The sequence below is a fragment of the Xenopus laevis genome, chromosome 6S (genome assembly GCF_017654675.1).
Source record: "Xenopus laevis strain J_2021 chromosome 6S, Xenopus_laevis_v10.1, whole genome shotgun sequence".
NCBI classification, from domain to species: Eukaryota; Metazoa; Chordata; class Amphibia; order Anura; family Pipidae; genus Xenopus; species Xenopus laevis.
The window spans coordinates 44,200,400-44,223,862 of NC_054382.1; the positions used below are offsets into that span (position 1 = coordinate 44,200,400).

At 38.1% G+C, this 23,463-nt stretch overlaps 1 protein-coding gene across 1 annotated transcript in view; it reads left to right on the forward strand.

Moving 5' to 3' along the window:
• The first annotated feature begins 4,500 nt into the window (after positions 1-4,500).
• Positions 4,501-23,463, forward strand: part of sh3bp5.S (SH3-domain binding protein 5 S homeolog) — a 41,733-nt gene continuing 22,770 nt past the window's right edge. The window contains exons 1-3 of the mRNA XM_018269325.2: positions 4,501-4,832; positions 14,822-14,884; positions 19,484-19,612. Coding sequence (XP_018124814.1) covers positions 4,740-4,832; positions 14,822-14,884; positions 19,484-19,612 — 285 coding nt within the window. The 5' untranslated portion in view covers positions 4,501-4,739. The remainder of the gene's footprint in view (positions 4,833-14,821; positions 14,885-19,483; positions 19,613-23,463) is intronic.

The window sequence follows — 23,463 nt, forward strand, 5'->3', positions numbered from 1 at the left end:
AAGGAGCAAGATGCAGTGGTTTCTTGTGGTTTCTGCCCAGCTCTGGCTACATAGCTGTGTTACACCCACAATGCTGTGCTTTGTGTTTTGGGTCAGATTCAGTGTTAATTAAGTCCCATTTTCCAAAGAGTTTTAGGATAAGTACAGTATATTCATTCAGACTGACAATTTACCCATCAGTCTTTCCTGTTCCATTTGCTAAATGTGGAGAAAATTATTGACGTGGTTGCACTAGACAACATGACAACATCAGAGAGAATGATTGCAAATCACTCTGTAAACAATTTACTAATATTCACTAATTATGAATATGCAATGGTTTATTAACATGTGTATTCATAAAATTAATTAATCACGAATGAAATGCTTTAAAACTGATCAGATCTTTATCCAGAAAAACTGAGGACTATATATTTTTATATAATGTTATTGCAAATGTTTTGGTTTAAAGGACAAGGAAAGTTAAACTAAAGAAGTAGGCTAGAAATGTTGTAAATTATGTTTTTGACTTCTGTACCAGCCGAAGGCAACCACAGCCTTTTAGCAGTAAAGATCTGTGTCTCCAAAGATGCCCCAGTAGCCCCCCCATCTTCTTTTCTACTGAGCTTAGGGACTGACGCACAATATAGAATAAATGTCACAAAATAAGGCTGATTACTAATTAATAAAGATGCAGCGAATCCACAATTTTGGATTCGGCCGAACCCCCGAATCCTTTGCGTAAGATTCGGCCAAAAACCGAACCGAATACTAATTTGCATATGCAAATTAGGGGTGGGAAGGGGAAAAAAATATTTGCTTCCTTGTTTAGAGACAAAAGGTCATGCGATTTCCCTCCCACCCTAATTCACATGTAAATTAGGATTCGGATTTGCTTCGGCCAGGGAGAAGGATTCGTCCGAATCCTGCTGAAAAAGGCCGAATCTCAAACTGAATCCTGGATTCGGTGCATCCCTAATGGGTAAGTTATATAAGAAATATATATGGCCATGTTGACATATTGTTTTGATTGTAAAAACTTAATGTTGGGGGAGGCAGCTAGACAAAATTTTAAAGGGGAACTGTCACCTTAAAGGAACAGTTCAGTGTAAAACTAAAAACTATATAAAAAATGTTTCTAATATAGTTAGTTAACCAAAAATTTATCTATAAAGGCTGCAGTGACTGGATGTCTAACACAATAGCCAGAACACTACTTCCTGCTTTTCAGCTCTCTAACTCTGAGTTAGTCAGCGCATTTAAGAGGGGCGGCATGGGACATAACTGTTCAGTGGATTTGCAATTAGTCCTCGGCATGCAGCTCAGATTCAAAAACAACAGTTATGACCCATGAGCCCCCCCCCTCAAGTCACTGATTGGTTACTGCCTGGTAACCAATTTACTTACACTATTTAAATTATTTTCTTTTTACAATCACAGGAAGCAGGCAGGGACCATTGTGTGGGCACTATTATTAAAGGTTGTTCAACTTTAAGTTAACTTTTAGTATGCTATAGAATGACCAGATGTAAGCAGCTGTTCAATTGGTCTTCATTATTTATTTTATATAGCTTTTTTAATTATATGCCTTTTATGTCTGACTCTTTTCTGCTTTCAAATGGGTGTCACTGACCCTGTCTAAAAAGCGGTTCTGTATGGTTACAAATGTATTGTTGTTGCTACTGTGTTTAACTCCTCTTTCTATTCAGGCCCTTTCATATTCAAGTTCCAGTCTCTTATTAAAATAACTGCAATGTTGCTAGGGTAATTCGGATCATAGCAATCAGATTGCTGAAATTGCAAACAGGAGAGCTGCTAAACAACAAAAAGCAAGTAACTCTAAACCCACAAAAATAAAAAATTAAGACCAATTGCCAAGTGTTTTCGAATATCACTCTCTACAAGTTAACTCCAAGATGAACAACCCCTTTAAGGAAAATTTTTGTTTCAACCCAAAATCCTGTGTAGGTGCCAGAATGGGGACTTAGTGACCATTCTCATGTACAGGCTAAACAGTTATAGATGGTGAGGAGGAAGGGGTCATATGAGGAGCACAGTGATATACTGTATAGAAAGTGCTGAATGGAAAGTGAAAGTGCCAAAGGTATAGAAGCGGGGCTGGCAATATATAATTGACAGCTCCGATTTTTAAATACATTTATAAAGCTGGCCATAGATGCAAAGATCCGATCGTACGAATCAACGTACGATCGGACTTTCCCATCTCCCGACCCTCCACTAACCATTCAGATCAAAGTCTTTACCATTCCGATCAAATAAGAACAGATCACCCAATTTTCTGCCCCTGACAGCAATCGTACGATACTTATGTCTGACAACACTAGTGACAGTCTCCCACTGAAAATCGTACGATCGGCAATACACGCAGAGATATTATCGGCAGGCGACAGAAATTTTCTAACCTGTCCGATCGACCAAACGACCGATCTCCGACGGACGAAAAATGTCGGGACTCTCCACACACGGTCCGAAAATCGTACGAATCCACGATTCGTACGATCGGATCTTTGCGTCTATGGCCAGCTTAACAGTTATATGGGTCTCATGTTCAATTGAAATAAAATCGAGGTGCAGGACAGATCCACGGCAGTAATCTTTGACTGCAAATACATTTATTGTGAATGTGAAGAACACATGTTTCGGGCTAGGCCCTTTATCATGTTTAATTTGCAAATTACTTTTATTATGATACTTTTTATGTGTAGGTGACAGGTTACCTTTGCAATGGATGGGGTGAGCATAACTGCTGGTGCAGATTACTGAGCAGGCAATTGGGTATTTATTGCAGGGACTTGATGAGATAGGATCATATCAGAGTAACTAGAAGAATCATTGTGAGCTGACATTTAGTTTAGGGTAAACTCTTAAAGGAGTTGTTCATCTTTAAAGGAGAAGGAAAGTCTTTGTGCACTTGGGGGTGCCAAATTTTAGGCACCCCCAAGTGATTGTATTGACTTACCTGAAAACCCTGGCCGGTGCTCCTATCAGCAGAAAACTCGACTGGCCCAGGGTTATACCAGTGAGCAGGGCCGCTCCGGCCATGAGGCAAGGTGAGAATCTTGCCTCAGGCGGCACAGAGCGGCCAGTTACCAGGGGTGGCAAAAAGCCGCCCTTTGGTAACTTTCAGAGCCGAATTTTTTAAAACGCAATAGCATTCACTGCACTAGCGATGCGACCCCTCCTTGACCCGCTCTGACGCTACAAGTTAGAACCACGGAGTGATCATCTTCTAGCTTCTTCTTTCTTCAAATTTCCCGTGGCAGACGCATGCAAAGTTGAACGAAATAACAAACTTTTAGTTAAATTTTGACTTTTCATTCTACTGAGCAAGTGCAACCGCGTGAAGAAAGAGGATTGCTTTGTGGTGCTCACTGGTATAACCCCGGACCGGTGCAGTTTTCTGCTGATAGGAGCACCAGCCTGGGGTTTCAGGTAAGCCAATACAATCACTTGGGGGGGGGGTAGCATTTGGCATCACCAAGTGCACAAAGCCTTTCTTTCTCCTTTAACTTTTAGTGATATTCTGAGAAAACTGGTTTTCGTTTTATTATTATTTGTGGTTTTTGAGTTATTTCGCTTTTTATTCAGCAGCTCCAGGTTGCAATTTCAGCAATCTGGTTGCTAGGGTCCAAATTACCATAGCAACCATGCACTGATTTGAATAAGAGATTGGAATGTGAATAGAAGAGAACCTGAATAGAAAGACAAGTAATAAAAAGTAACAATAACTATAATTTTGTAGCCTTATAGTTAATTTTCTTTTTAGATGGGGCCAGTGAGAAAGCAAATTGTTAAAACACTATTAAAAAAAAAAACAAAGAAGGCCAATTGAAAAGTTGTTTAGAATTGGCCATTTTATAACATACTAAAAGGAATTAAAGGGGTGAACCACCCCTTTAATTCCTGTCCTAGTTATCTTCGAGACTAGTTATAAATGATGTTAGTTTTATATATAAATTAAGGTGGGCCCTGGCCCAGTGAAAAATTTAAATAAAGGCAATAGAGTCAGATCAGGGGCTAGGATGATTTAAAGACAGAGCTGAGGTAAAAATGTTGCCAAACGCACAGGTCAGTGGGTGTTTTTTTGAAACCACTAATTTTTCAAACTGCGCAACATTTGTTTTTACTATCCATTAGAGTCTGTGGGTGTTTTTGTTTTCCTATACGAAATGTGGCAAACTACCCCAGATATTTTGCTCATCCCTAACTATAAGGTAAACCATTATGTGTGGGGGTTTACATCCCCATTGAGCTTGAATTGAAGGGGTAAAAGGTGATCATATGAATCCCCACCAGGTGTGTCGGTATAAATAATATCTTGTAGACCCTTTAATTAACTACATATTCCAGCATGCTCCATAGTGGATTGCAACTCGGGGCTGCAACCTGAATTTTGCCACTAATCCAGCCCCATTGTCTTTGCAATAACCTCACACATCCGCAGCGCAGAAGATGAGTTCTCCCTCCTTCCAGTGACAGCTTTGTGGGCGGGGTTTCGACATCATCTCCCTCCCCCTCCCGCTGCTTCCCATTTGCACAAGGGAAATAGGTTTGAGTTCGCTGCATTTGGGTCTGGCTCTGTACTGGCCAAGCAGGGAAGAGCTCGGCGGGCAGACTGTGGAGGCTATTGAGGGAGAGCCATGCAGGGGGTTCACTGAGCTGCGGCGGCTGCCCGGTGTAGTGGAGGCAGGTCCCAGAGACACAGCTGCTGCCGCAGAAACACATTCTCGTGCAGCAAAATGGATACAATACTGATAAAGAACATGGGGCAGCAGGAGAATGAGCAGCTGAAGGAAGAAGATGAGGAGGAGGAAGTGGACCCCCGGATCCAGGTAGTACAGTGCTGAGGCTTTAACTGGGTGCCTGTTAGTCATGACTGGCAAGGTTCTGCTTGTTGGCCAGTCTGTCAGGGTGGGAGGTGTGTCTGGCTCTGTCTGTCCTGCCACTGCAGATATTGGCAGTATTATAACACGCATCTTATTTGGATTCCCTGGCTACTGGCATGAGATGAGGGGAAATACTATGACAGCTGTGTGCCAAAGGCTTTGTTGCTTTAAAAACGATAATATTGCCTATGTTTGTACTATAACAGGGATGTTCAAGTGCTACTACTAATCCCAGCACCCCCTGCCACACGGATCAGATTGGACCTTCCTGCTAGTAATATCTCCTTTGCGAGGGCTGCTTATTAAAGGAGAGGTATTATATAAGTTCAATAGGCAAACTATAGTTCCCAGAATCCCCTATCAACTAAAAACTGTCAGAGGCTGATAGCAAATGAAGTAAAACAGCAGCTGCATGACTGTACGCTGGATGTACCTAGCATAGAGTGTCATTTAGGCATTTCGCCTTTGTTAGGACTGGATATTGGCTTTCATTTCATAAGGGAACAAATGCAGAGACTTTATATCGTTTTGAAAAGGATCAATAGTTATGCTAAAGCAGGAATGGGCAAACCAATGCGTGGGCATTTTAGTTAAGTCTTCCAAGATATGCTGAAACAAATCCAGGGGAATATCAGACTATTTACATTCTCGGACATTGCTGTGGATTTTTAACATACTGCTGTTTTTTTTTTCAACTTCTGTTCATTAGGAATGTGTCCGTTCCTAGGGTCTCCTCCTAGCTAAGGATGGTGGCATATATTTTGTTGGAGGCCTTTGTGTCTAGGATATTTCAGTAACCTCATGCAGCAGGGGCCCTGCTTCTAGTGGCACATTGCAGCTTTCAGGTGGAGCCACAATGGAAGTGCATTGCCCTGTGACTGTACCGCAGTATCTAACCTCACTTGGTTTTATTTGTGCTGGGTCTTCTAAAAATGTAAAACTAGACTCAAGCCATGATGAATCATAAGCAACGTGTTTTCTTGCAATTCATTTTATTTTGCCATTGTTTATTTTTTGATGCCACTCAGCTTGGCTGGCACATAGTCGAGAGTAAGACAACGGACTTCAGAGTACAATCTTTCATTGGTGATAGATGGGGGGTGTTCTGCTAACTCCTATACAAAATGCTTCCGCAGGTGTAGGAAATAACCTAGCATAGCATGATGCCAGATGTTGCATATAAATAAATGATATAGAAATCAGTTGTACAATGCAGAAATAGTGGCAAAGGGGCACATGCGATTTTAACTTCTATGACATGATATATCGGCAATGAACATGTGCACGTATATATTAGACATGCAAACCATGTGTAACAGATTTTATACAGGTATGGGACCTATTATCCAGAATGCTCTGGACCTGGGGTTTTCTGGATAATGTATGTTTATGTAATTTTGATCTTCATACCATACATCTACTAGAAAATCAAATAAACATGAAATAAAACCAATAGGCTGGTTCTACTTCCAATAAGGATTATGTATATCTTAGTTTGGATCAAGTACAAGGTACTGTTTTATTATTGCAGAGAAAAAGGACATAATTTTTAAAAAAAATGGATTATTTGGATACAATGGAGTCTATGGGAGACAGCCTTTCTGTAATTTGGAGCATTCTGGATACCGGATTCCAGATAACAGATCCTATACCTGAACTGTCCTTCCTACTGTACATTACAAGTATATTAGAAGCCACCGACAGGATCCCTGAGGTCATACAACCCCCTGATGATTTTTAATTTCCCTTATACATTGCTGACAAAAGAAGAACAGCGTATATACATTTAAAGGACAAACTCAAATCTTGGATAAAGTTCAGTTCAAGTTCTGGTCAAGTTGGATCTGAAAGGGGGAAAACAAACAAAAAAAAAAATGTGAACAAACAAAAAGCCCACTGCTTAAGGGCTAGTCCACACGGGGAGATAGCGACGTGTTTGCGACAAAGCGCCGCGACAGTCGCCGCGACCGGCGCAGGCGACAGTTTTGTATGGGCGCCTATGTAAAAACGCCTGTGCTAACCACACGAGGCGATGCGCTTTTCAACAGTCGCCTGAAAAAGCCTGGCGAGGCATTTTCAGGCGACTGTTGAAAAGCGCATCGCCTCGTGTGGTTAGCACAGGCGTTTTTACATAGGCGCCCATACAAAACTGTCGCCTGCGCCGGTCGCGGCGCTTTTTCGCCGCGACCGCAAACGCGTCGCTATCTCCCCGTGTGGACTAGCCCTGCTATTCCACACGGGGAGATAGCGACGCGGTCGCGGCGACTGTCGCGGCGCTTTGTCGCCGCGACCGCAAACGCGTCGCTATCTCCCCGTGTGGAATAGCCCTTAAAGTGGCGAACGAACAGAGGCAGCAATCTTGTGTACACACACAATTTTGAAAAAAGCTTTCATAAATGTAAATGTGCAAATTGGGGTACAGCTTTGGTTTGTTATTCAGTAAAAAGTTTTGCAGGTTTTGGCATATGGCTGAATCCAAAGATACAATGCTAATACAATTTTATAATCTGGAAATTGTTGATAAGGTCATAACTGTTTATTTGGCGATGAAGAGAGCTGTAACTGAGCAACAATTACAATATGCAAGTTAGACCCACACCATTCATTAGTATTCTAGTTTTTGTATACAGAATGTGCTATCATAAAGAAAGTGAAATCAGCCTGTTGCTTGGGCGCAAAAGAGACTGAATATAGTTATACAGTGCTTAAGTTGCCGACTTTTTGGCACCATTTGTTACATCCTCTTATTAATCCTTATATTCAGCACTGGAGTTTGAAAATAGGGGGCACAAATCACCTTCTTCCTTAATTTTTCTCTTATGGGGCCCCTGTAGTGTCGAGGGTCCAAGCCAAGTTCCTTTTCTACCAAAGCATAACACTGAACCTGCTTATTTATATGCCAGTTTGGGGTACCTGAAAGTATAGTAGTGTATAATAATGCTGCTTTGTCAATTATAGTACACAGACAATGTTCCCTCTAATTCCCTCTAGGCTATGTGCTCATAAAAAAAATATTTTTTGCGTGCATTTTCAACTGGTGTGCGCAGTTTTTAAAAACTGTGTGCTCAGGTTAGAAGTTGTACAAAATTTTTTGTGCCCACCACAATTTGTTGTGTGCACTGGACTCAACATGTATGTCTGTGCTCACATGTGCACACCTTAGAGGGAACATTGTTCACAGATAGGGATGAGCGAATTTTTTCGCCTTGTTTCGCGGAAAAAATGACGCCCATAGACTTGTATGGCATTGTGCGTCAAAATAAAAAAAGTTCGCTGCGTGACAATTTTTTTGACGCCCATAGACTTTAATGGGCGTTAGCGTAATTTTGCCGGCGGTGAATTTTTGGCGAAACTAAACGGGTTAAATTCGCCCATCCGTATTCACAGATCTAGTTAACCACTGTCTGCGCTATGTATAATATTGCATGAAATTCCTCTAGGAGTGCTTACTAGTTGTCTCAGCTGCTGCTGAACTTCAACTCCCAGCATCCTCTGCCACCAAGAGTTTAATATGTATTATTGGTTAAAGAGCATATAACATCACAAAAAGTCTTGTTTTCAAACTGCAAATTATTTTTTTATTGATTTTTTTTTGTTCAGTGTAAATTTGAATAAAATGACCCCCCCCCCATACCCATCATGCTTCCCAGTAGCAGTCAAACATGCCTGGCTTTTTGTTAGAATACACAGTTAAAGCTAAAAAAAACCCCCAGATCTTTTGTTTATTGTAAGCTAGAAATTCTAATTGGAGTACCTTCTAGGAGAGGTGGAAGTATTGTGTAATGGTTTTCTCAGGGCATAGTGTCACTGCAGTTTAGTATGGCAGTAAAGAGCCTTCCCAGGGAAACCAGCTGGACGTGGTACACTGAGGAGTTGCCCTAATTTCCCTTCCTTCCTCTACAGCAGGAGAACTCAAACATTGCAGATGTTGCAGAACTGGAATACCCACTTCCACCTCTGCCAGGAGAACATGTTAAGAGTTGTAGGCAGATGTACCATATCTGACCTATATATGACAATATAAAATGTAATACACTGTACCAATAAGTTTATTATCTCACCAGTAATACGTGGGGTCTGGGTGCACATGCTCGAGACCTACAGCTCAAGGTGGAGGTATCCAAACAAAGGAAAAACTGGCAGGCACTCACAGATCCCACAAACAGGCTTGTAAAAAAAACTGTAAACTTTATTTTAAGGCAAAGAATAAATCAATACATAGTCGTACCTTCTGGCACTTAATCACAGGTCATCGTTCCATTTATGATCAACTTTAGCTTAGAAACATTGCTGTATAATCCAATCGGCAATCATTTCAAGGGAACCTAAGGCAGCAAACATGATTTTAAGTCAAATTATACACTTGGTGACCAGGCCTCCCTGGACCAAACAGGCATTTTACAAAAATCTCCCCCTGACTGGCCTTCATTGTTTTAGCAGCTCACACCTCATCTATTCTAACCATCTCAGCTTCTTGCCTCTGTTGTTTTTGACATCAACACCTATAGGAAGATGTAGGGTGCTGTGCGTAAAGGTTGTTTAGTTCTCTATGGAGCAGTGAACTCTTTTTCAAAGGTACTTTTTGTTTATACTATCAATCTGACCTGTTTACTACTTATGGTTGTAAATTACGTCTCTTGTTCTTCGGGGACTTTGTGTTTGTACCTATGGCAAATGTTAAATGCAGGCTTTTCTTAAAGGAACAGTTCAATGTAAAACTAAACACTGGGTAAATAGGCTGTGCAAAATAAAAAATGTTTTCAGTGAGGCAAAAATCTATAAAGGCTGGAGTGACTGGATGTCTAACAGAACAGAACCCAACGTCCTTCTTTTCAGCTCTCTAACTCTGAGTTAGTGAATGACTTTAAGGGGGGCCACATGGGACATAACCGTTCAGTGAGTTTGCAATTGATCCTCCGCATTCAGCTCAGATTCAACAGTTATGACCCATGTGCCCCCCTTCAAGTCACTGATTGGTTACTGCCTGGTAACCAGTCAGTGGATACCAAGAGAGCTGCAAAGCAGGAAATTGGGTTCTTTTATGTTAGAAATACAGTCACTCCAGCCTTTATACATTACATTTTTGGCTAACTAACTATTAGAAATGTTTTTTATTTTGCACAGCCCTGTTTTTATTTTTATACTGAACAATTCCTTTAAAGTGCATATTGCATATAATTGTGATTTGGGACAGAAATATTCAATGGATATAAAATGGATAAATTAGTTCATATTTTTGAGCAATGACATTTTATAACTACTGGACAGTTTTCAAAATATGTGCAGTATTAGGATATTTGTCTATCCAAACAGGCTCTGTCCACTTTCATATCATTGTATTTGAATATGATGTGATGTAACTGAATTTGAGAAGGCTATACAGGTATGGGATCAGTTACCTGGAAACCTGTTATCCAGAACGTTCAGATTTACTGGAAGGCCATCTCCCATAGACTCCATCTTAATCTTATTTTTTATTTATTAAGACAGTACATTGTTCTATAAATAAGATAAGAGGAACAACAACAGAACACTATATATATATATATATATATATATATATATATATATATATATATATATATATATATATATATATATATATATATATATATATATAGTGAATAAAGTACCCCCTATTCTAAAATATAAGGATATTATAAGTTACCGAGGAGTTTTCATGAAACTCAGAGGAAAATGGCAGAAATTACATCAGAACTCACCGTTTATAACTGATGACATCAGTACTCACCGTTTATAATTTACAAGATATTCATGGCTTTTGTGTATTATATATATATATATATATATATATATATATATATATATATATATATATATATATATACACATACACACACATATACACTGTTTCCTTTGTAAAGAGCTCTTCTTCATAATGCTATAGAGCTTGCAAGGCTGCCAGTACTAGTTATATTGCTCATATTTGGGTTGGCTTAAAAACATAAGGCTAGTATTAATTACTGTTGAATTTACTTTTTTTTAAATGTAGCACTGAGTTATCTTAATTTATATAGATGACTCCTAGAATTTAATATTAAAGGTTGACACAATAACATACACCCAATTATAACACCTACTTCTTTAATACAGTCACACCAATCCGATCACAGAAGCATCTGCCTCTATTTCTCAACTTAATGAAACATTGGGTGTAGTGGGCAAGTTCCAACCACATCTATTCATGACTTCTTAAAAGTCAGAAAGCCATTTTTCTAATGGGAGACATCATTGTGCTAGCTTTACTACATCATTGATCTCACTGATGATATTAAGTGATATTCTATTACGGTAACTAGAATATAATAGCTTAATTTTTAAAACAAAATGGTTAAACATTTCTCCAAAGCTCACTTAATTATTTAGCGAAGTACAATTTGATGTATGTTCCTTTTTTTTCTGCTCTGCATAATAATGTTTTATGCCGTTTTATTGAATGAGAGAGATTTCAAGACTATATGGAAACATACTGAGAGTTGAAGAACATTTTTGGGGATTTCCATAAACCTTTTCCACTTCGTACAGTTTCAGAGTTGATGTGGGAAGGCTGAAACTCCTACCACTACCATTACATTTAACTCTTAAGATAGGCAATTGTTTATATAGACATGATGTAGATAATAAAAGTAGCTGTAATAAAAGGCACTTCATTATTTTAATTAAGGGTATAAGCCAAGGGCCTGCTCTGAATATGTGTAACTTCTCTTCCCTACCAATAAACAAACCTTGTAGAGCTCATACAACATTTTGGCAATAGATATGTTCTTTTTTTAATCATAAATTAGTGGATACTGTAATTGTTGGTTTTATTGTACATAAGTACACTGACCTAGCTGGAAAAGATTACAATGTCAAAAAGTTGTCAGCCTTTCCAGCTTTGTGTTGTGCCTTGCAATATGATAATATAATCAGCCAAGAGGCCCTCGTACTTGTTGTTCATGGAAAAGAATGTCAGTTTGTTGTTGTAGGATTGCATGTGTCAGGATGAAGGGTCGCCTTGGAGATATGAGTTGAGTATGTCTTTAATGAGAACCACATTTTCAGTTTCCATTTAACATTCCAAAGCTTTTTCAGTTCCCTTGTTCTGCTAATGCTAAGTGCCAGGAAAAGCCTTTCTATGAATACAATCTGCTATTAGCAAAATTTAGCAATTCAAGAGCTATGCTGCTTTTCTTTATTAAAAACTGAAGACCTATATTTAATATTGTGCAAACTGGGAAAATGTTATAATACTGTTGCACAATAAGTCTGCATCAAAGCAAATAACATGTAAGGCAAGAAAAAATACATTTTAAAGTAGGGTTGATTTATTCTTCGAGAAGGAAAAGTGGTGGGTTGCATAGAATATCCAGCGATTATGTGAGGGTCTTGAAAGCTTTGAAGGTGGGGTAGTGTTCTGAAGAACAATAGTAAACAGAAGGTTTGATCATAAAGCCATACCGTATATTAAAGGTAATTAGCTGAATATAGATTGTAGTGACAATCTTTCAAACTTCATCCTAAACTAATAAAAACAACAAGTTACATATATGGGAACTGTTAACTGGAAAGCTCCAAATTACAGAAAGGCCATCTCCTATCCAACTAATCCAAATTTTTAAAAATTATTATTCCTTTTTGTCTGTAATAATAAAACAGTACCTTGTACTAAACTAAGATATAAATAATCATTATTGGAAACAGAACCAGCTTATTGAGTTTAATAAATGTTTTAAACATTTTCTACTAGACTTAGGGGGTTATTTACTAAACTCTGAATGCCAAAAACCTGAAAAATTAGTTTTATTAGTTTTTTTTGTATAAAATCTGAATTTTTAGTGGGGGAAAAAAACCCACTAATTTTTCAGGATTTATTATACCCCGAGGATGGGCAAAGTCCGAATCTGAAAATCCGGCATCTCAGACCTGCCGAGGTTGCATATAAGTCAATGGGAGAAGTCCCAAAGATTTTCGGATGGAGAAAATCCAAAAAAAACGCAAGATTCGTATTTTGCACGTTTTTTTCCCTGTTTTTTTCCGGCAAACAATTTTTTTTGGAAAGGTGAAACATAAATAAGGTGAAAGAAACCTGTAAAAATGTGGTCGTTTTTTTTTTTTTTTCCAGAAAATATTGAGATAAATTCAGACTTTGATAAATAACCCCCTTAAGGTATGAAGATCCATATTACAGAAAGATCCATTACTCAGAAAGCCCCAGGTACCGACCATTCTGGATAACTGGTCCCATACCTGTACTACTTTTACAGAAAATGCATCTTGGGAAAATAAAATGCGAACATGTACCGGCTACATATAACAGCTGAATTAGGCCATCTAGTTATTAATCAAGTGAAACTGTTAACCATCTAGTACAGTTTGTAGTCGCATTTTATGACAGGACAGATGTGATGAATTAATTTTTAAGTTTTAAACGTCTTTTCATTATCAGTGAGGATATCATAAAAAGTGCAAAGTTTGCTACAGTCACCCATAGCAACCAATCAGCAGATAGCATTTACTGGTCTCCATGGGTTTTATTAAATCTAGAGCAAGTCCAATAATGAAGAACAGAAACCATTATAAAAGCTCTTGTTTAAAACTGATGCAGATGTGCCAATTTGTATTGCTAGCAATTTAGCAAAACATGTTTCCTTATGATGTACAGGTATGGGACCCATTATCCAGAAAGCTACAAATTACGGAAAGGCCATCTCCTGTAGACTCCATTTTATCCAAATTTTTAAAAATGATTTCCTTTTTCTCTGTAATAATAAAACAGGACCTTGTACTTGATCCAAACTAAGATATAATTAATCCTTATTGGAAGCAAAACCAGCCTATTGGGTTTATTTAAATGGTTTGTTCACCTTTGAGTTAACTTTTAGTATGATGTAGAGAGTGATATTCTGAGACAATTTGTTATTGGATTTTATTTATTTTTTTATTTGTGGTTATTTAGCTTTTTATTTAGCGGTTCTCCATTTTGCAATCTCATTGCTAGGGTCCAAATTTGAATAAAAGACTGTAAAATGAATAGCACAGGGCCTGCATAGAAACATGAGTAATAAATAAAAGTAGCAATGTTTATAAATGTGTAGCCTCAAAGAGCATTTGGTTTTATAAGGGTTCAGTGACCCCCATTTGAAAGCTGGAAAGAGTCAGAAAAAGGCAGCAAATAATTCAAAAACTGTAAAAAATAAACAATGAAGACCAATTGAAAGGTTGCTTAGAATTGAGCATTCTATAACATAATAAAAGTTAACTTAAGGGTGAACTACCTTAGTAGACTTAAGGTGTGAATATTCAAATTACAGAAAGAGCCGTTATCCAGAAAACCCTAGGTCCAGTGCATTCTGAATAACAGGTCCCATATCTGTATAAGCAAAGCAAATGGAAAATCTGTCTTGTATAAGGGGTCCATTTATGTTTTATTTTTTACAAAAAAGGTTTATTTGTGTTTATGGTTCTGGGTGTATTTTTATATAAGGCTTCAGATGGACTTACAAAGATGGAACTGTCTGTAAACTGCAGAGAAGTTGTTACAATTTGTAACATCAGTGTTTAGTCCCTCAATATCTGCCAGGATTTCAAATGATGCAGGAAGAGAAGAACTGTTAAACATCATGTGTATTTCAGCATAGAAAATGGCATTTATTCATACTTTTTGAAGAAACCGGTAACTGTGATGGATATATAAGGGGTTTCTGTGTTATGTGGGCCTCTTTATCAAATTATTTTGGTTTGGAAGCCAGAGTTCCCCTTTAATAAAGATTTGCAAGTAACCCTATTCAATATTTTTCTAACTTGTATTTATCTTTCCACTGCCACATATTATGTGCCCCTATTATTGAAGCTGATTGACTGTCACGGCTTGCTTGTGTGGTGCTCTTTTATTTAATGTGCAATGTAACATTTCAGCTTTCTTTCCCTGACAGGGAGAACTAGAGAAGCTTAATCAGTCCACTGATGACATTAACAGAAGAGAGATCGAACTGGAGGTAAGGTGACAAATATATTAAGTGTGTCATTATATCATTAACAGCTACCGCTACTATGGCATAGTGCACTATTATTGAGATGAAACTGGGGATTTCGTTACATAATTTTTCCATTGAATGCCCCCATTTCTTCCTTTTTCAGTGTTATTGTATAGTATATCTTCTTAGATCCCTTGCTCATTAAAACACTGTGTGGGCTCCGATAGGTTGTACTCTTCCTGCCAAGAGCACCAGAGCAAGGCCTGCAACCTAGAACTAAAACTAGGAACAAAACGAAGAAAAACTATACCCTCAAAATGCCCTTTAGCAAAAGATAATTGACCTTATATTAAAAGAGAACTAAAACTTAACTAAAGGAATAGGCTAGAAATGTTGCCCATTATGTTTTAGGTTTTTATACCAGCCCAAGGCAATCACAGGCCTTTAGCAGGGAAGATCTGTGTCTCCAAAGATGCCCGAGTAGCACCCCAACTTCTTTTCTGCTGATTCACTGCACATGCTCTGTGCTACTGTCACTTACTGAGCTTAGGGCCTGACTCACAATATACTGTACACGTAGAAGATAAATGTCACAATATAAGGCTGATTTAATAATCAGCCTTGTAGCATCATCTTATATTACAGGCCAACCTTATTGTCTGCTTGATAATTTGCAACAACCCCTAAGCTTAGCTTCTCAACAGCTGCTCAGAGCCCACTGAGTGGGTGTTGTTGGTGAATGTTGCAGGTACTTTCCAAGATGGTGATACCCTGGGACAAGTTTGAAGTTCTGGATCATTGCTGCTATTGAGAAGCTGAAACTTTAGGCTGGTGCAATAACTTCAATTTAAATGGAAAATGAATCAACGTCTGTTTGATAAATTTATTACAATTATTACACCTATTAATACATTCAGCTATTCCCAGTTTGACCTCTAGTTGTTAGTTATCATCAAATTATTTAAAGCATATGCCATGAGTTTTTTTCCGTACTCTCCTGTGCTGCTACATGCACTGCCAACAATAGCTACTTGTATGAGGGTTGCAGTTTTTTTTTTAAAAAAAAAAGGAAAGTGAGATTATAAAACTTTTTTCTGCACCTGGGGAAAATTTACATGTGTATATTCACACACGCAATTGCCACACCAAACTGTTTATAGATAAGCACATGCTTCATTGTTAGCCGGATGTGTTTAGGTCAGCGAGGCTGATGTGTTGCTCTATGCAAATAACCTAGTCTAGGGATCAGTGTTCCAAAAATCAAGCAGTCTACAAAGTGAAACAATAATTATTTCAAACTTGTTCTCATTATAAATTTGAGGACACATATACAAAATCCAAGTTTTAAAAAATGTTGAATACATTGCAAAGATCATAATAAATACCCCCCAACAGTGTGGGCTACAACCAGTAACAGTGAAAAACTATTGAAGTTTTATTTTTTAAAATTAAGCCTTGTGTTTCTTTTAATTGCATGTCTGAAAGTTAGCTTCAGATTCACTGTGTGTGAGGGCACACAGGCTGATCAGATTCAAATCAATGGAGTACGGGCACTGAGGCTGACAACATCCAGAACTTCCAGCCTGTGTGCCTGTAGCCTAAGGCGCCTGTGGGCTTACAAATGCAAATGTAAACTGCAAAATGTGCATAAATTGTATACGTTTGAGCACTATTCACAAAGCTTCTATATATATGCTCCTCTATACAGCCATAAGGAGGTGTTACTTCTAGGTTTTTTTTTTTGATTGGTGTGATTTTCTGCAATACCAAGAGGGAAATTTATTATATGGGGAAAAAAATGGAGGTATAATTCGCCACACATCTCTAGGCATCGCTGTGTAAAAAAAAAAGGTGTAAAAATTGTGTAATTTTTTTACAGGCTTTTTCTTTAAGCAGCATCTGCCGGAACTTACATACAAAGGTCTGAAGCAGTTGGTGTTCACATGGTGTAAAATAAATCACACCTTGATAAATTCGCCATTTATTGAACACAGCTTTTTACACTGTTTTTCAGCAAATTTTGTTATACCAAGCATAATAAATAGGCCTCCAAGTTTGCAATTGTCCTAAGGTATTGCTCCTGATGCTGCTACATAAAAACTGACTTGAGGGATAAGGCAACAAAGTTTAGCCCATACATGGATCCCACAGCATAACTGACCCATATTAGTGGAAAAAAGGGAGGGAGCAGAGGGTCAATATTTGAATTACATTGTTATTTGGGTTGGTGACAGTCAGAGCTATTGCACACAGGGAGATGTTTTACTGTGTGTTTAGTGGTCCAAATGTAAGGGCCCAAAACTCCCTTTTTTGGCCCCTACAATAATTGCCTTTCCTTCTCCTTTAAGAACTTAATTTTCTTTTCAATTTAGCTTGGTCAGTGGATTTAGATAATTAGTGCCTCGTTTAAAGGTGTCTGACAGAACATTTCACTTGGCTCATTGTGGAGTGTCTCTCTCTCTCTCTAAGGGCTCTTACAAACGAGCATTTTGAGCTGCGCTCCCCTGCGTTCCGGTTTCATGCATTCAGTCGCAGGGGAGCGCAGGAGTAGACGCACTGAATTCTTTTCAATGGGGCTGTACTCACACAGACGCGTGTAAGCGCCGAACGCAGGTTGGGACGCAGCAGGTTGCATTTTTCCTGCTTTCAGCACTTTTGGGTCTGTGTGAGTACAGCCCCATTGAAAATAATTCAGTGCGTCTACTTCTGCGCTCCCCTGTGGCTGAACGCATGGAATCGGAACAGAGTTACATGCAGCCATCTTCCGGGTCTTCAGCAAACGGAGTGAGAAATTGGCATATCGGCGCATGCGCAGTTGGAACAATTTGCCGGTTTGCGATAACTGCGCATGCGCTCAAAAGGGGCATCAAAGATTTCCAAATTTTAGTTTGGAACCCGGAGTTCCCCTTTAAAGATGAACCACTTCTTTAATAAGAGAGCAAAGAGTTTTAGTAGCGGTGCATTGCTGCTCAGTGCTGAGCTATAGTTATGTTGACAATTTGTAAATGCTGATATTTCTGTCAACTGCTTGATAGCTCTTAATTATCAAGTAGACTACATGTTAAATATCCCGAGAGTATTTCTACACTCCTTTGTGCAACCAAATGCAGCAAAAGCTTAATTATCACAATAGATATCCAAAAGCAAATCAATGTTCCATACCCACCTTATATACAAAAACTCGAAACAAATATTTTTCTCCAAAAAATGTCAGGAAGGCTATTGAGATCTTCAAATGGGTCACTGGACCTCTGTCATTGACTTCTACATGAACTTGCCTGGTATTAGGTGGTATACTATTGAACTTGAGTTGTTCCCAGGGTGAAGGTATGATAAATCTCAAATTCGAGTTTGGATTTTTCCCAACCACAATACAATATATATGTTTGTTGTTGCTATGTGTGTCAGAAGACTGTCGGTACTAATAAATCCTGATTTGCCAAATACTGATGATTTGTATAACTGAGCTGAAGTGTCCTAAACAATCACAACTTCAGCTTTGAATATGCATTTATTTTCTTAAAGGAAAACTATACACCCAAACAATGTAGGTCTCTATAAAAAGATATTGCATAAAACAGCTCATATGTAAGACCCTGCTTCATATAAATAAACCATTTTCATAATAATATACTTTTCTAGTAGTATGTGCCATTGCGTAAAAGGGCAAGATTTACTTAAATATATATTCCAGTTTGGTAAGATTCTTTAATGTCACTTAATATGATATAAACTGTTGCTTATTTGTTTTGGGGGTATAGTTTTCCTTTAAGTTCTCCAAAGCTATAATGTAAAATATGACTCGGCACACCATGGCTCAGTGGCAAGCTTATAGTTTTATTGATATGATGATAAAATAGGTTTATAATTTATTTGGGTTACTTCTGGGGCACAACAAGTAAGTCACTCTCGGTAGGAGTTTCTAGCTTTGATGACAATAAAATCATGAAATCCGATATTTTTTTTGAGTAAACGCATTGTTTATAAATAATAAGTAAAACCTACCTATCTTTGAACTTAGTGAAGTAACTAAAGAGGAAGCAGGCCTGGACTGGGAGGTCTGCTTCCTCTATAGTAAAGAAATCTCCTCTCGCCAGCTGCTGCCTTACCTTTGGGGCAAGTGTCCAACAGGCAGGTGCTGGTAGAAAGGGTATGGCACCTCTGAAGCTTTTTTTAAGGGGAACCGGGTGCACTGTTGTTACCCCGCTGAATTTAGGTGATCTGTCAGACTTTGTACAGGTTGCATGACTTGAAATTATAGCCTTCCATTTATTGCTGTATTACAGCTCTGTTTTAAGGTCCACAGGATGGACATCACAATCTTATTTTTAAAATCGAGTTGGGTGTGGACTTATCATTATAATGTATGGATGATATCACATGAATAGAAATTGTCATAATCTTGCAGTTATTGTTGAAGTATATAATTCCAATATGACAGCAGTTATATATTTCTTTTGTATTGTAAATATTATTATATATATTAGTTGAGTTCATTAAGGTTTCTCAACATGCATGTAACTAGCCTGGAACATATTTATACAAGGCATTGTTTTGTCAGGAAGGAAGAGTTCAATTTTGCTTCCTTTACATGACCGCTTCATGTTTAATTATCTGCAGGATTCCAGACAGAAGTTCCGTTCCGTACTAACTGAAGCTACCCTGAAACTTGATGAAATGGTCAAGAAGATTGGGAAAGCTGTGGAGGATTCTAAACCTTACTGGGAAGCCCGAAAAGTTGCCAGACAGGTACATTAATCCCTCGCTGTGTTGTTGCTTTAGGTTCCACAAGATTAAATCAAATATTCATTTGCACGGACATACTCATTATTTCCATCCAATACTTGTGAAATGATTTTCTCATACTCTCTTTCAGGGTGCTTACTTATTGGCACTGAAGTCTCCAGGTACAGGCATGGGACCTGTTATCCAAAATATTCGGGGCCTGGGGTTTTCTGAATAACAGATCTTTCTGTAATTTGGATCTTCATACCTTAAAGGGGTTGTTCATCTTTGAGATAACCTTTAGTATGATGTAGAGAGTGGTATTCTGAAACCATTTGCAAGTGGTTTTCATTTTTTATTATTTAAGGTTTTTGAGTTATTTAGCGTTTTATTCAGCAGCCCTTCAATTTGCATTTTAAGCAATCTGGTAGCTAGAGTCCAAATTACCCTAGCAACCATGCATTGATTTGAATAAGAGACTGGAATTGGGCCTGAACAGAAAGACAAGTAATAAAAATTATCAATAACAATACATTTTTAGCCTTACAAAGCATTTGCTCTTTAGAAGGGGTCAACGACTCCCATATGAAAGCGGCAAAGAGTCAGAAGAAAAAGGTAAATAACTATAAAAAATAAATAATGAAAGCCAATTGAAAAGTTGCTTAGAATTGTCCATTCTATAACATACCCAAAGTTACCTTAAAGGTGAACCACCCCTTTAAGTCTATTAGAAAATCATGTAAACATCAAATAATATACAAAAAGGGGGGTTGTGGGAGCACTCAAAAGTCTAAGTTAAAGTATATTTAAGTATAATGGAAGTGCTACTTTTTAATGCACATTCCCTGGTCCCCTGTCTCATGAGCAATTCAGTATAAATGCAAGTGTATGTGTTTACAAAAAGTTATAATCATAAAGTTGATAAGCCACCATACCACGTCAAGGTAAACCCCATAAGGTGGTCCCTAACTTGTTTACCTCTGATCATAGTATAAAAACATTAAATAAACCCAATAGGCTGGTTTTGCTTTCAATGTGGATTAATTATATCTTAGTTTGGACCAAGAACAAAGCACTGTTATTATTATTACAGAGAAAAAGGAAATTGTTTTTAATCTGGAATATTTGGATAAAATGGAGTCTATGGGAGATGGCCTTGTATCTAATTCATAAACTGAAATCCTGCAAATCAGAAAAAACTAGTTCACACTGATTCATTTTCAACTTTTAATCCAACCTGATTGCCCACTGACTGGCACATGAAGTGTACATTGACATTTTTTTCTTCTGTATTTTTCTACTGGTGGACATAACACCACATGTGACTTTAGTTTAATACACAGTCATGAGTTGAAGTACAAAATCATACCATACAGTACGACCTTTCAATACAAATCTTCATAGACAAGTCATAATATACGCTCTTGCGTGAACATGGTTTAGCAAATCGAATTCGAGTTGAGGCTACTGTTTTAGAGTTGGGATTGCATCACTTCTGACACTTGAAATTGCATTTGCATATCATTCTTTTTATGCAAGTCTGCTATATCTATTGAATTGACCAACTGTTGGAACCCTGGAATTAATGCCACCATCAGTACAGCACATACTGCTTTGAAAATATATAACTGTTTACTTGGTCTTTGTGCTCATGTCATACCTGTCCTAGACATGTATTTACTTTAGCTCGATGATTGCTACCCTTGCAGGTAACAAGGTATAGCTTTTTTAAGCTAGAAGTACATGAGAGCCACATACTGAAGAGTCACATGTTGCTTTTTAATATCCATGTCACTTTATACCTGTTGTCTGTTAATACATTTTGCAAAACACAATTTTTCTTCCCAAAAAATGAAAAGAGGCTTAAAGGAGAGAAGTGGGCTAGAAATGTTGTACATTATGTTTTGGATTCTATACCAGCCCAAGGCAACCACAGCCCTTTTGCATGGAAGATCTGTATCTCCAAAGATGCCCCAGTAGCTCCCCATCTTCTTTTCTGCTGATTCACTGCACATGCTATGTGCTGCTGTCACTTACTGAGCTTAGGGACCAAGTTAAAATATACATTACACATAGAATATAAATGGCACAATATAAGGCTGATTAGTAATTAATACAGATAACTACTACATGGCAGCACATAAACCAGTGCAACTAGCATCAGAATTGAATCAGCTTTGTATTATCATTTATATTACAAGCCAACATCATTTACTGCTTGATGATTTGTGAAGACCCCTAAGCTTAGCTTCTCAACAGCTGCTCAGAGCCCACTGAGTATGTGAGTTTTGCAGACACTTTCCAAGATGGTCACCCCCTGGGACAAGTTTGAAGTTCTTGATCATTGCTGCTATTGAGAAACTGAAACTTTAGGCTGGTGCAATAAGTTCAGTATAGAAAATATGGCATTTTAGCCATATTCGTTTTTAGGGTTTAGTTATCCTTTAAGGCATTATCTGAAGAAACCGCTCTCAATAATAGTTAGCAATGCACAAAAAAAATACTCTTTCCTATCTATTTAGCCTTGTGAAATCCAGTGAGAATTGCAGGGCGTGTGCATATTTGTATGCTTTAGTAGCTATGTGGTGTGATGGTATATGTGTTGGTACTGCTAACAGAAACCCACTAATAGCTGACACTTGTTTCCAGAGTATGCTTTGACATCCTGTTTTCACTTTTGACTTTCCTGAAATCCTTAACCCATCCTGTGCCTGAGGAAAATGGTTAAAGAAAAATATACTTGTGCTAATTAGCTTTAATTTGTACGTGTGTCATTTATATAAACTAAGCAGCCCATAGGGCAAATTAGGAAGGGATAACTACCCTGTACCTTGCACTCAAAATTAACTATAGACTAGAATGTTAATGCTAACACTTTGAGGCACATTTATTAAGGGCTCTTACAGACGAGTGTTTGTAGCTGCGCTCCCCTGCGTTCCTTTTTTATGCGTTCAGCCGCAGTAGAGCGCAGGAGTAGACGCATTCTGTTTTTTTCAATGGGGCTGTACTCACACAGGCGCATGTAGGCGCCGAACGCAGGAAAAATGCAGCATGTTGCGTCTCAACCTGCGTTCGGTGCCTACATGCGCCTGTGTGAGTACAGCCCCATTGAAAAAAACTGAATGCGTCTACTCCTGCACTCCCCTGCGGCTGAACGGATAAAAAAGGAACGCAGGGGAGCGCAGCTTCAAACACTCGTCTGTAAGAGCCCTTAATAAATGTGCCTCAAAGTGTTAGCATTAACATTCTAGTCTAAGAGCCCTAAGGGTCGAATTATGAATTCATGTGAGTTTATTTTAAACTCCCATAAATTCGACTATTTGAACTTTATTATTAAAATCAATTTTTTCCAACTCGGACGAATTTAAACGTCCGACAATTCAAAACGAAATCGATCAAACTTGATTAGTATTTTTCTCTGAAAAAAAAACTCATATATCAGTAAAGCTGCAAACATCTCCAAATCAATTCCTGGACCTCTCCCTTTGGCTTAAACAGCAATTCTGCAGGTTTTAGGTGGCAATTAGTAACAGTCGAATTCATAAAGAGCCAGAGTATGATAAATCTCAAAAATCTAATTAGAATTTTCAAAAAACACTCAAATTGAATTTGGATAAATTCCTAGTTGAATTTAACAGTTTTGACCATACAAAATGCATTCACTGAAGGCTGAGAAGGTGATGCAGGAAGTTGTAGTTCAACAACAGCTCAAGGGTCATTGGTTGGACAGTTCTTTATCCTGCAATGCACGGTGGCTGGTAGTCAAGAAATCTGCAGGAATAGTTTATTATTGGAAAGCGGATAGACACAACTCATATGTGCCACCGAAGGAACTCGCATTGCAGCAAGCCTTTATTTTAATGGGAAGATTCAAA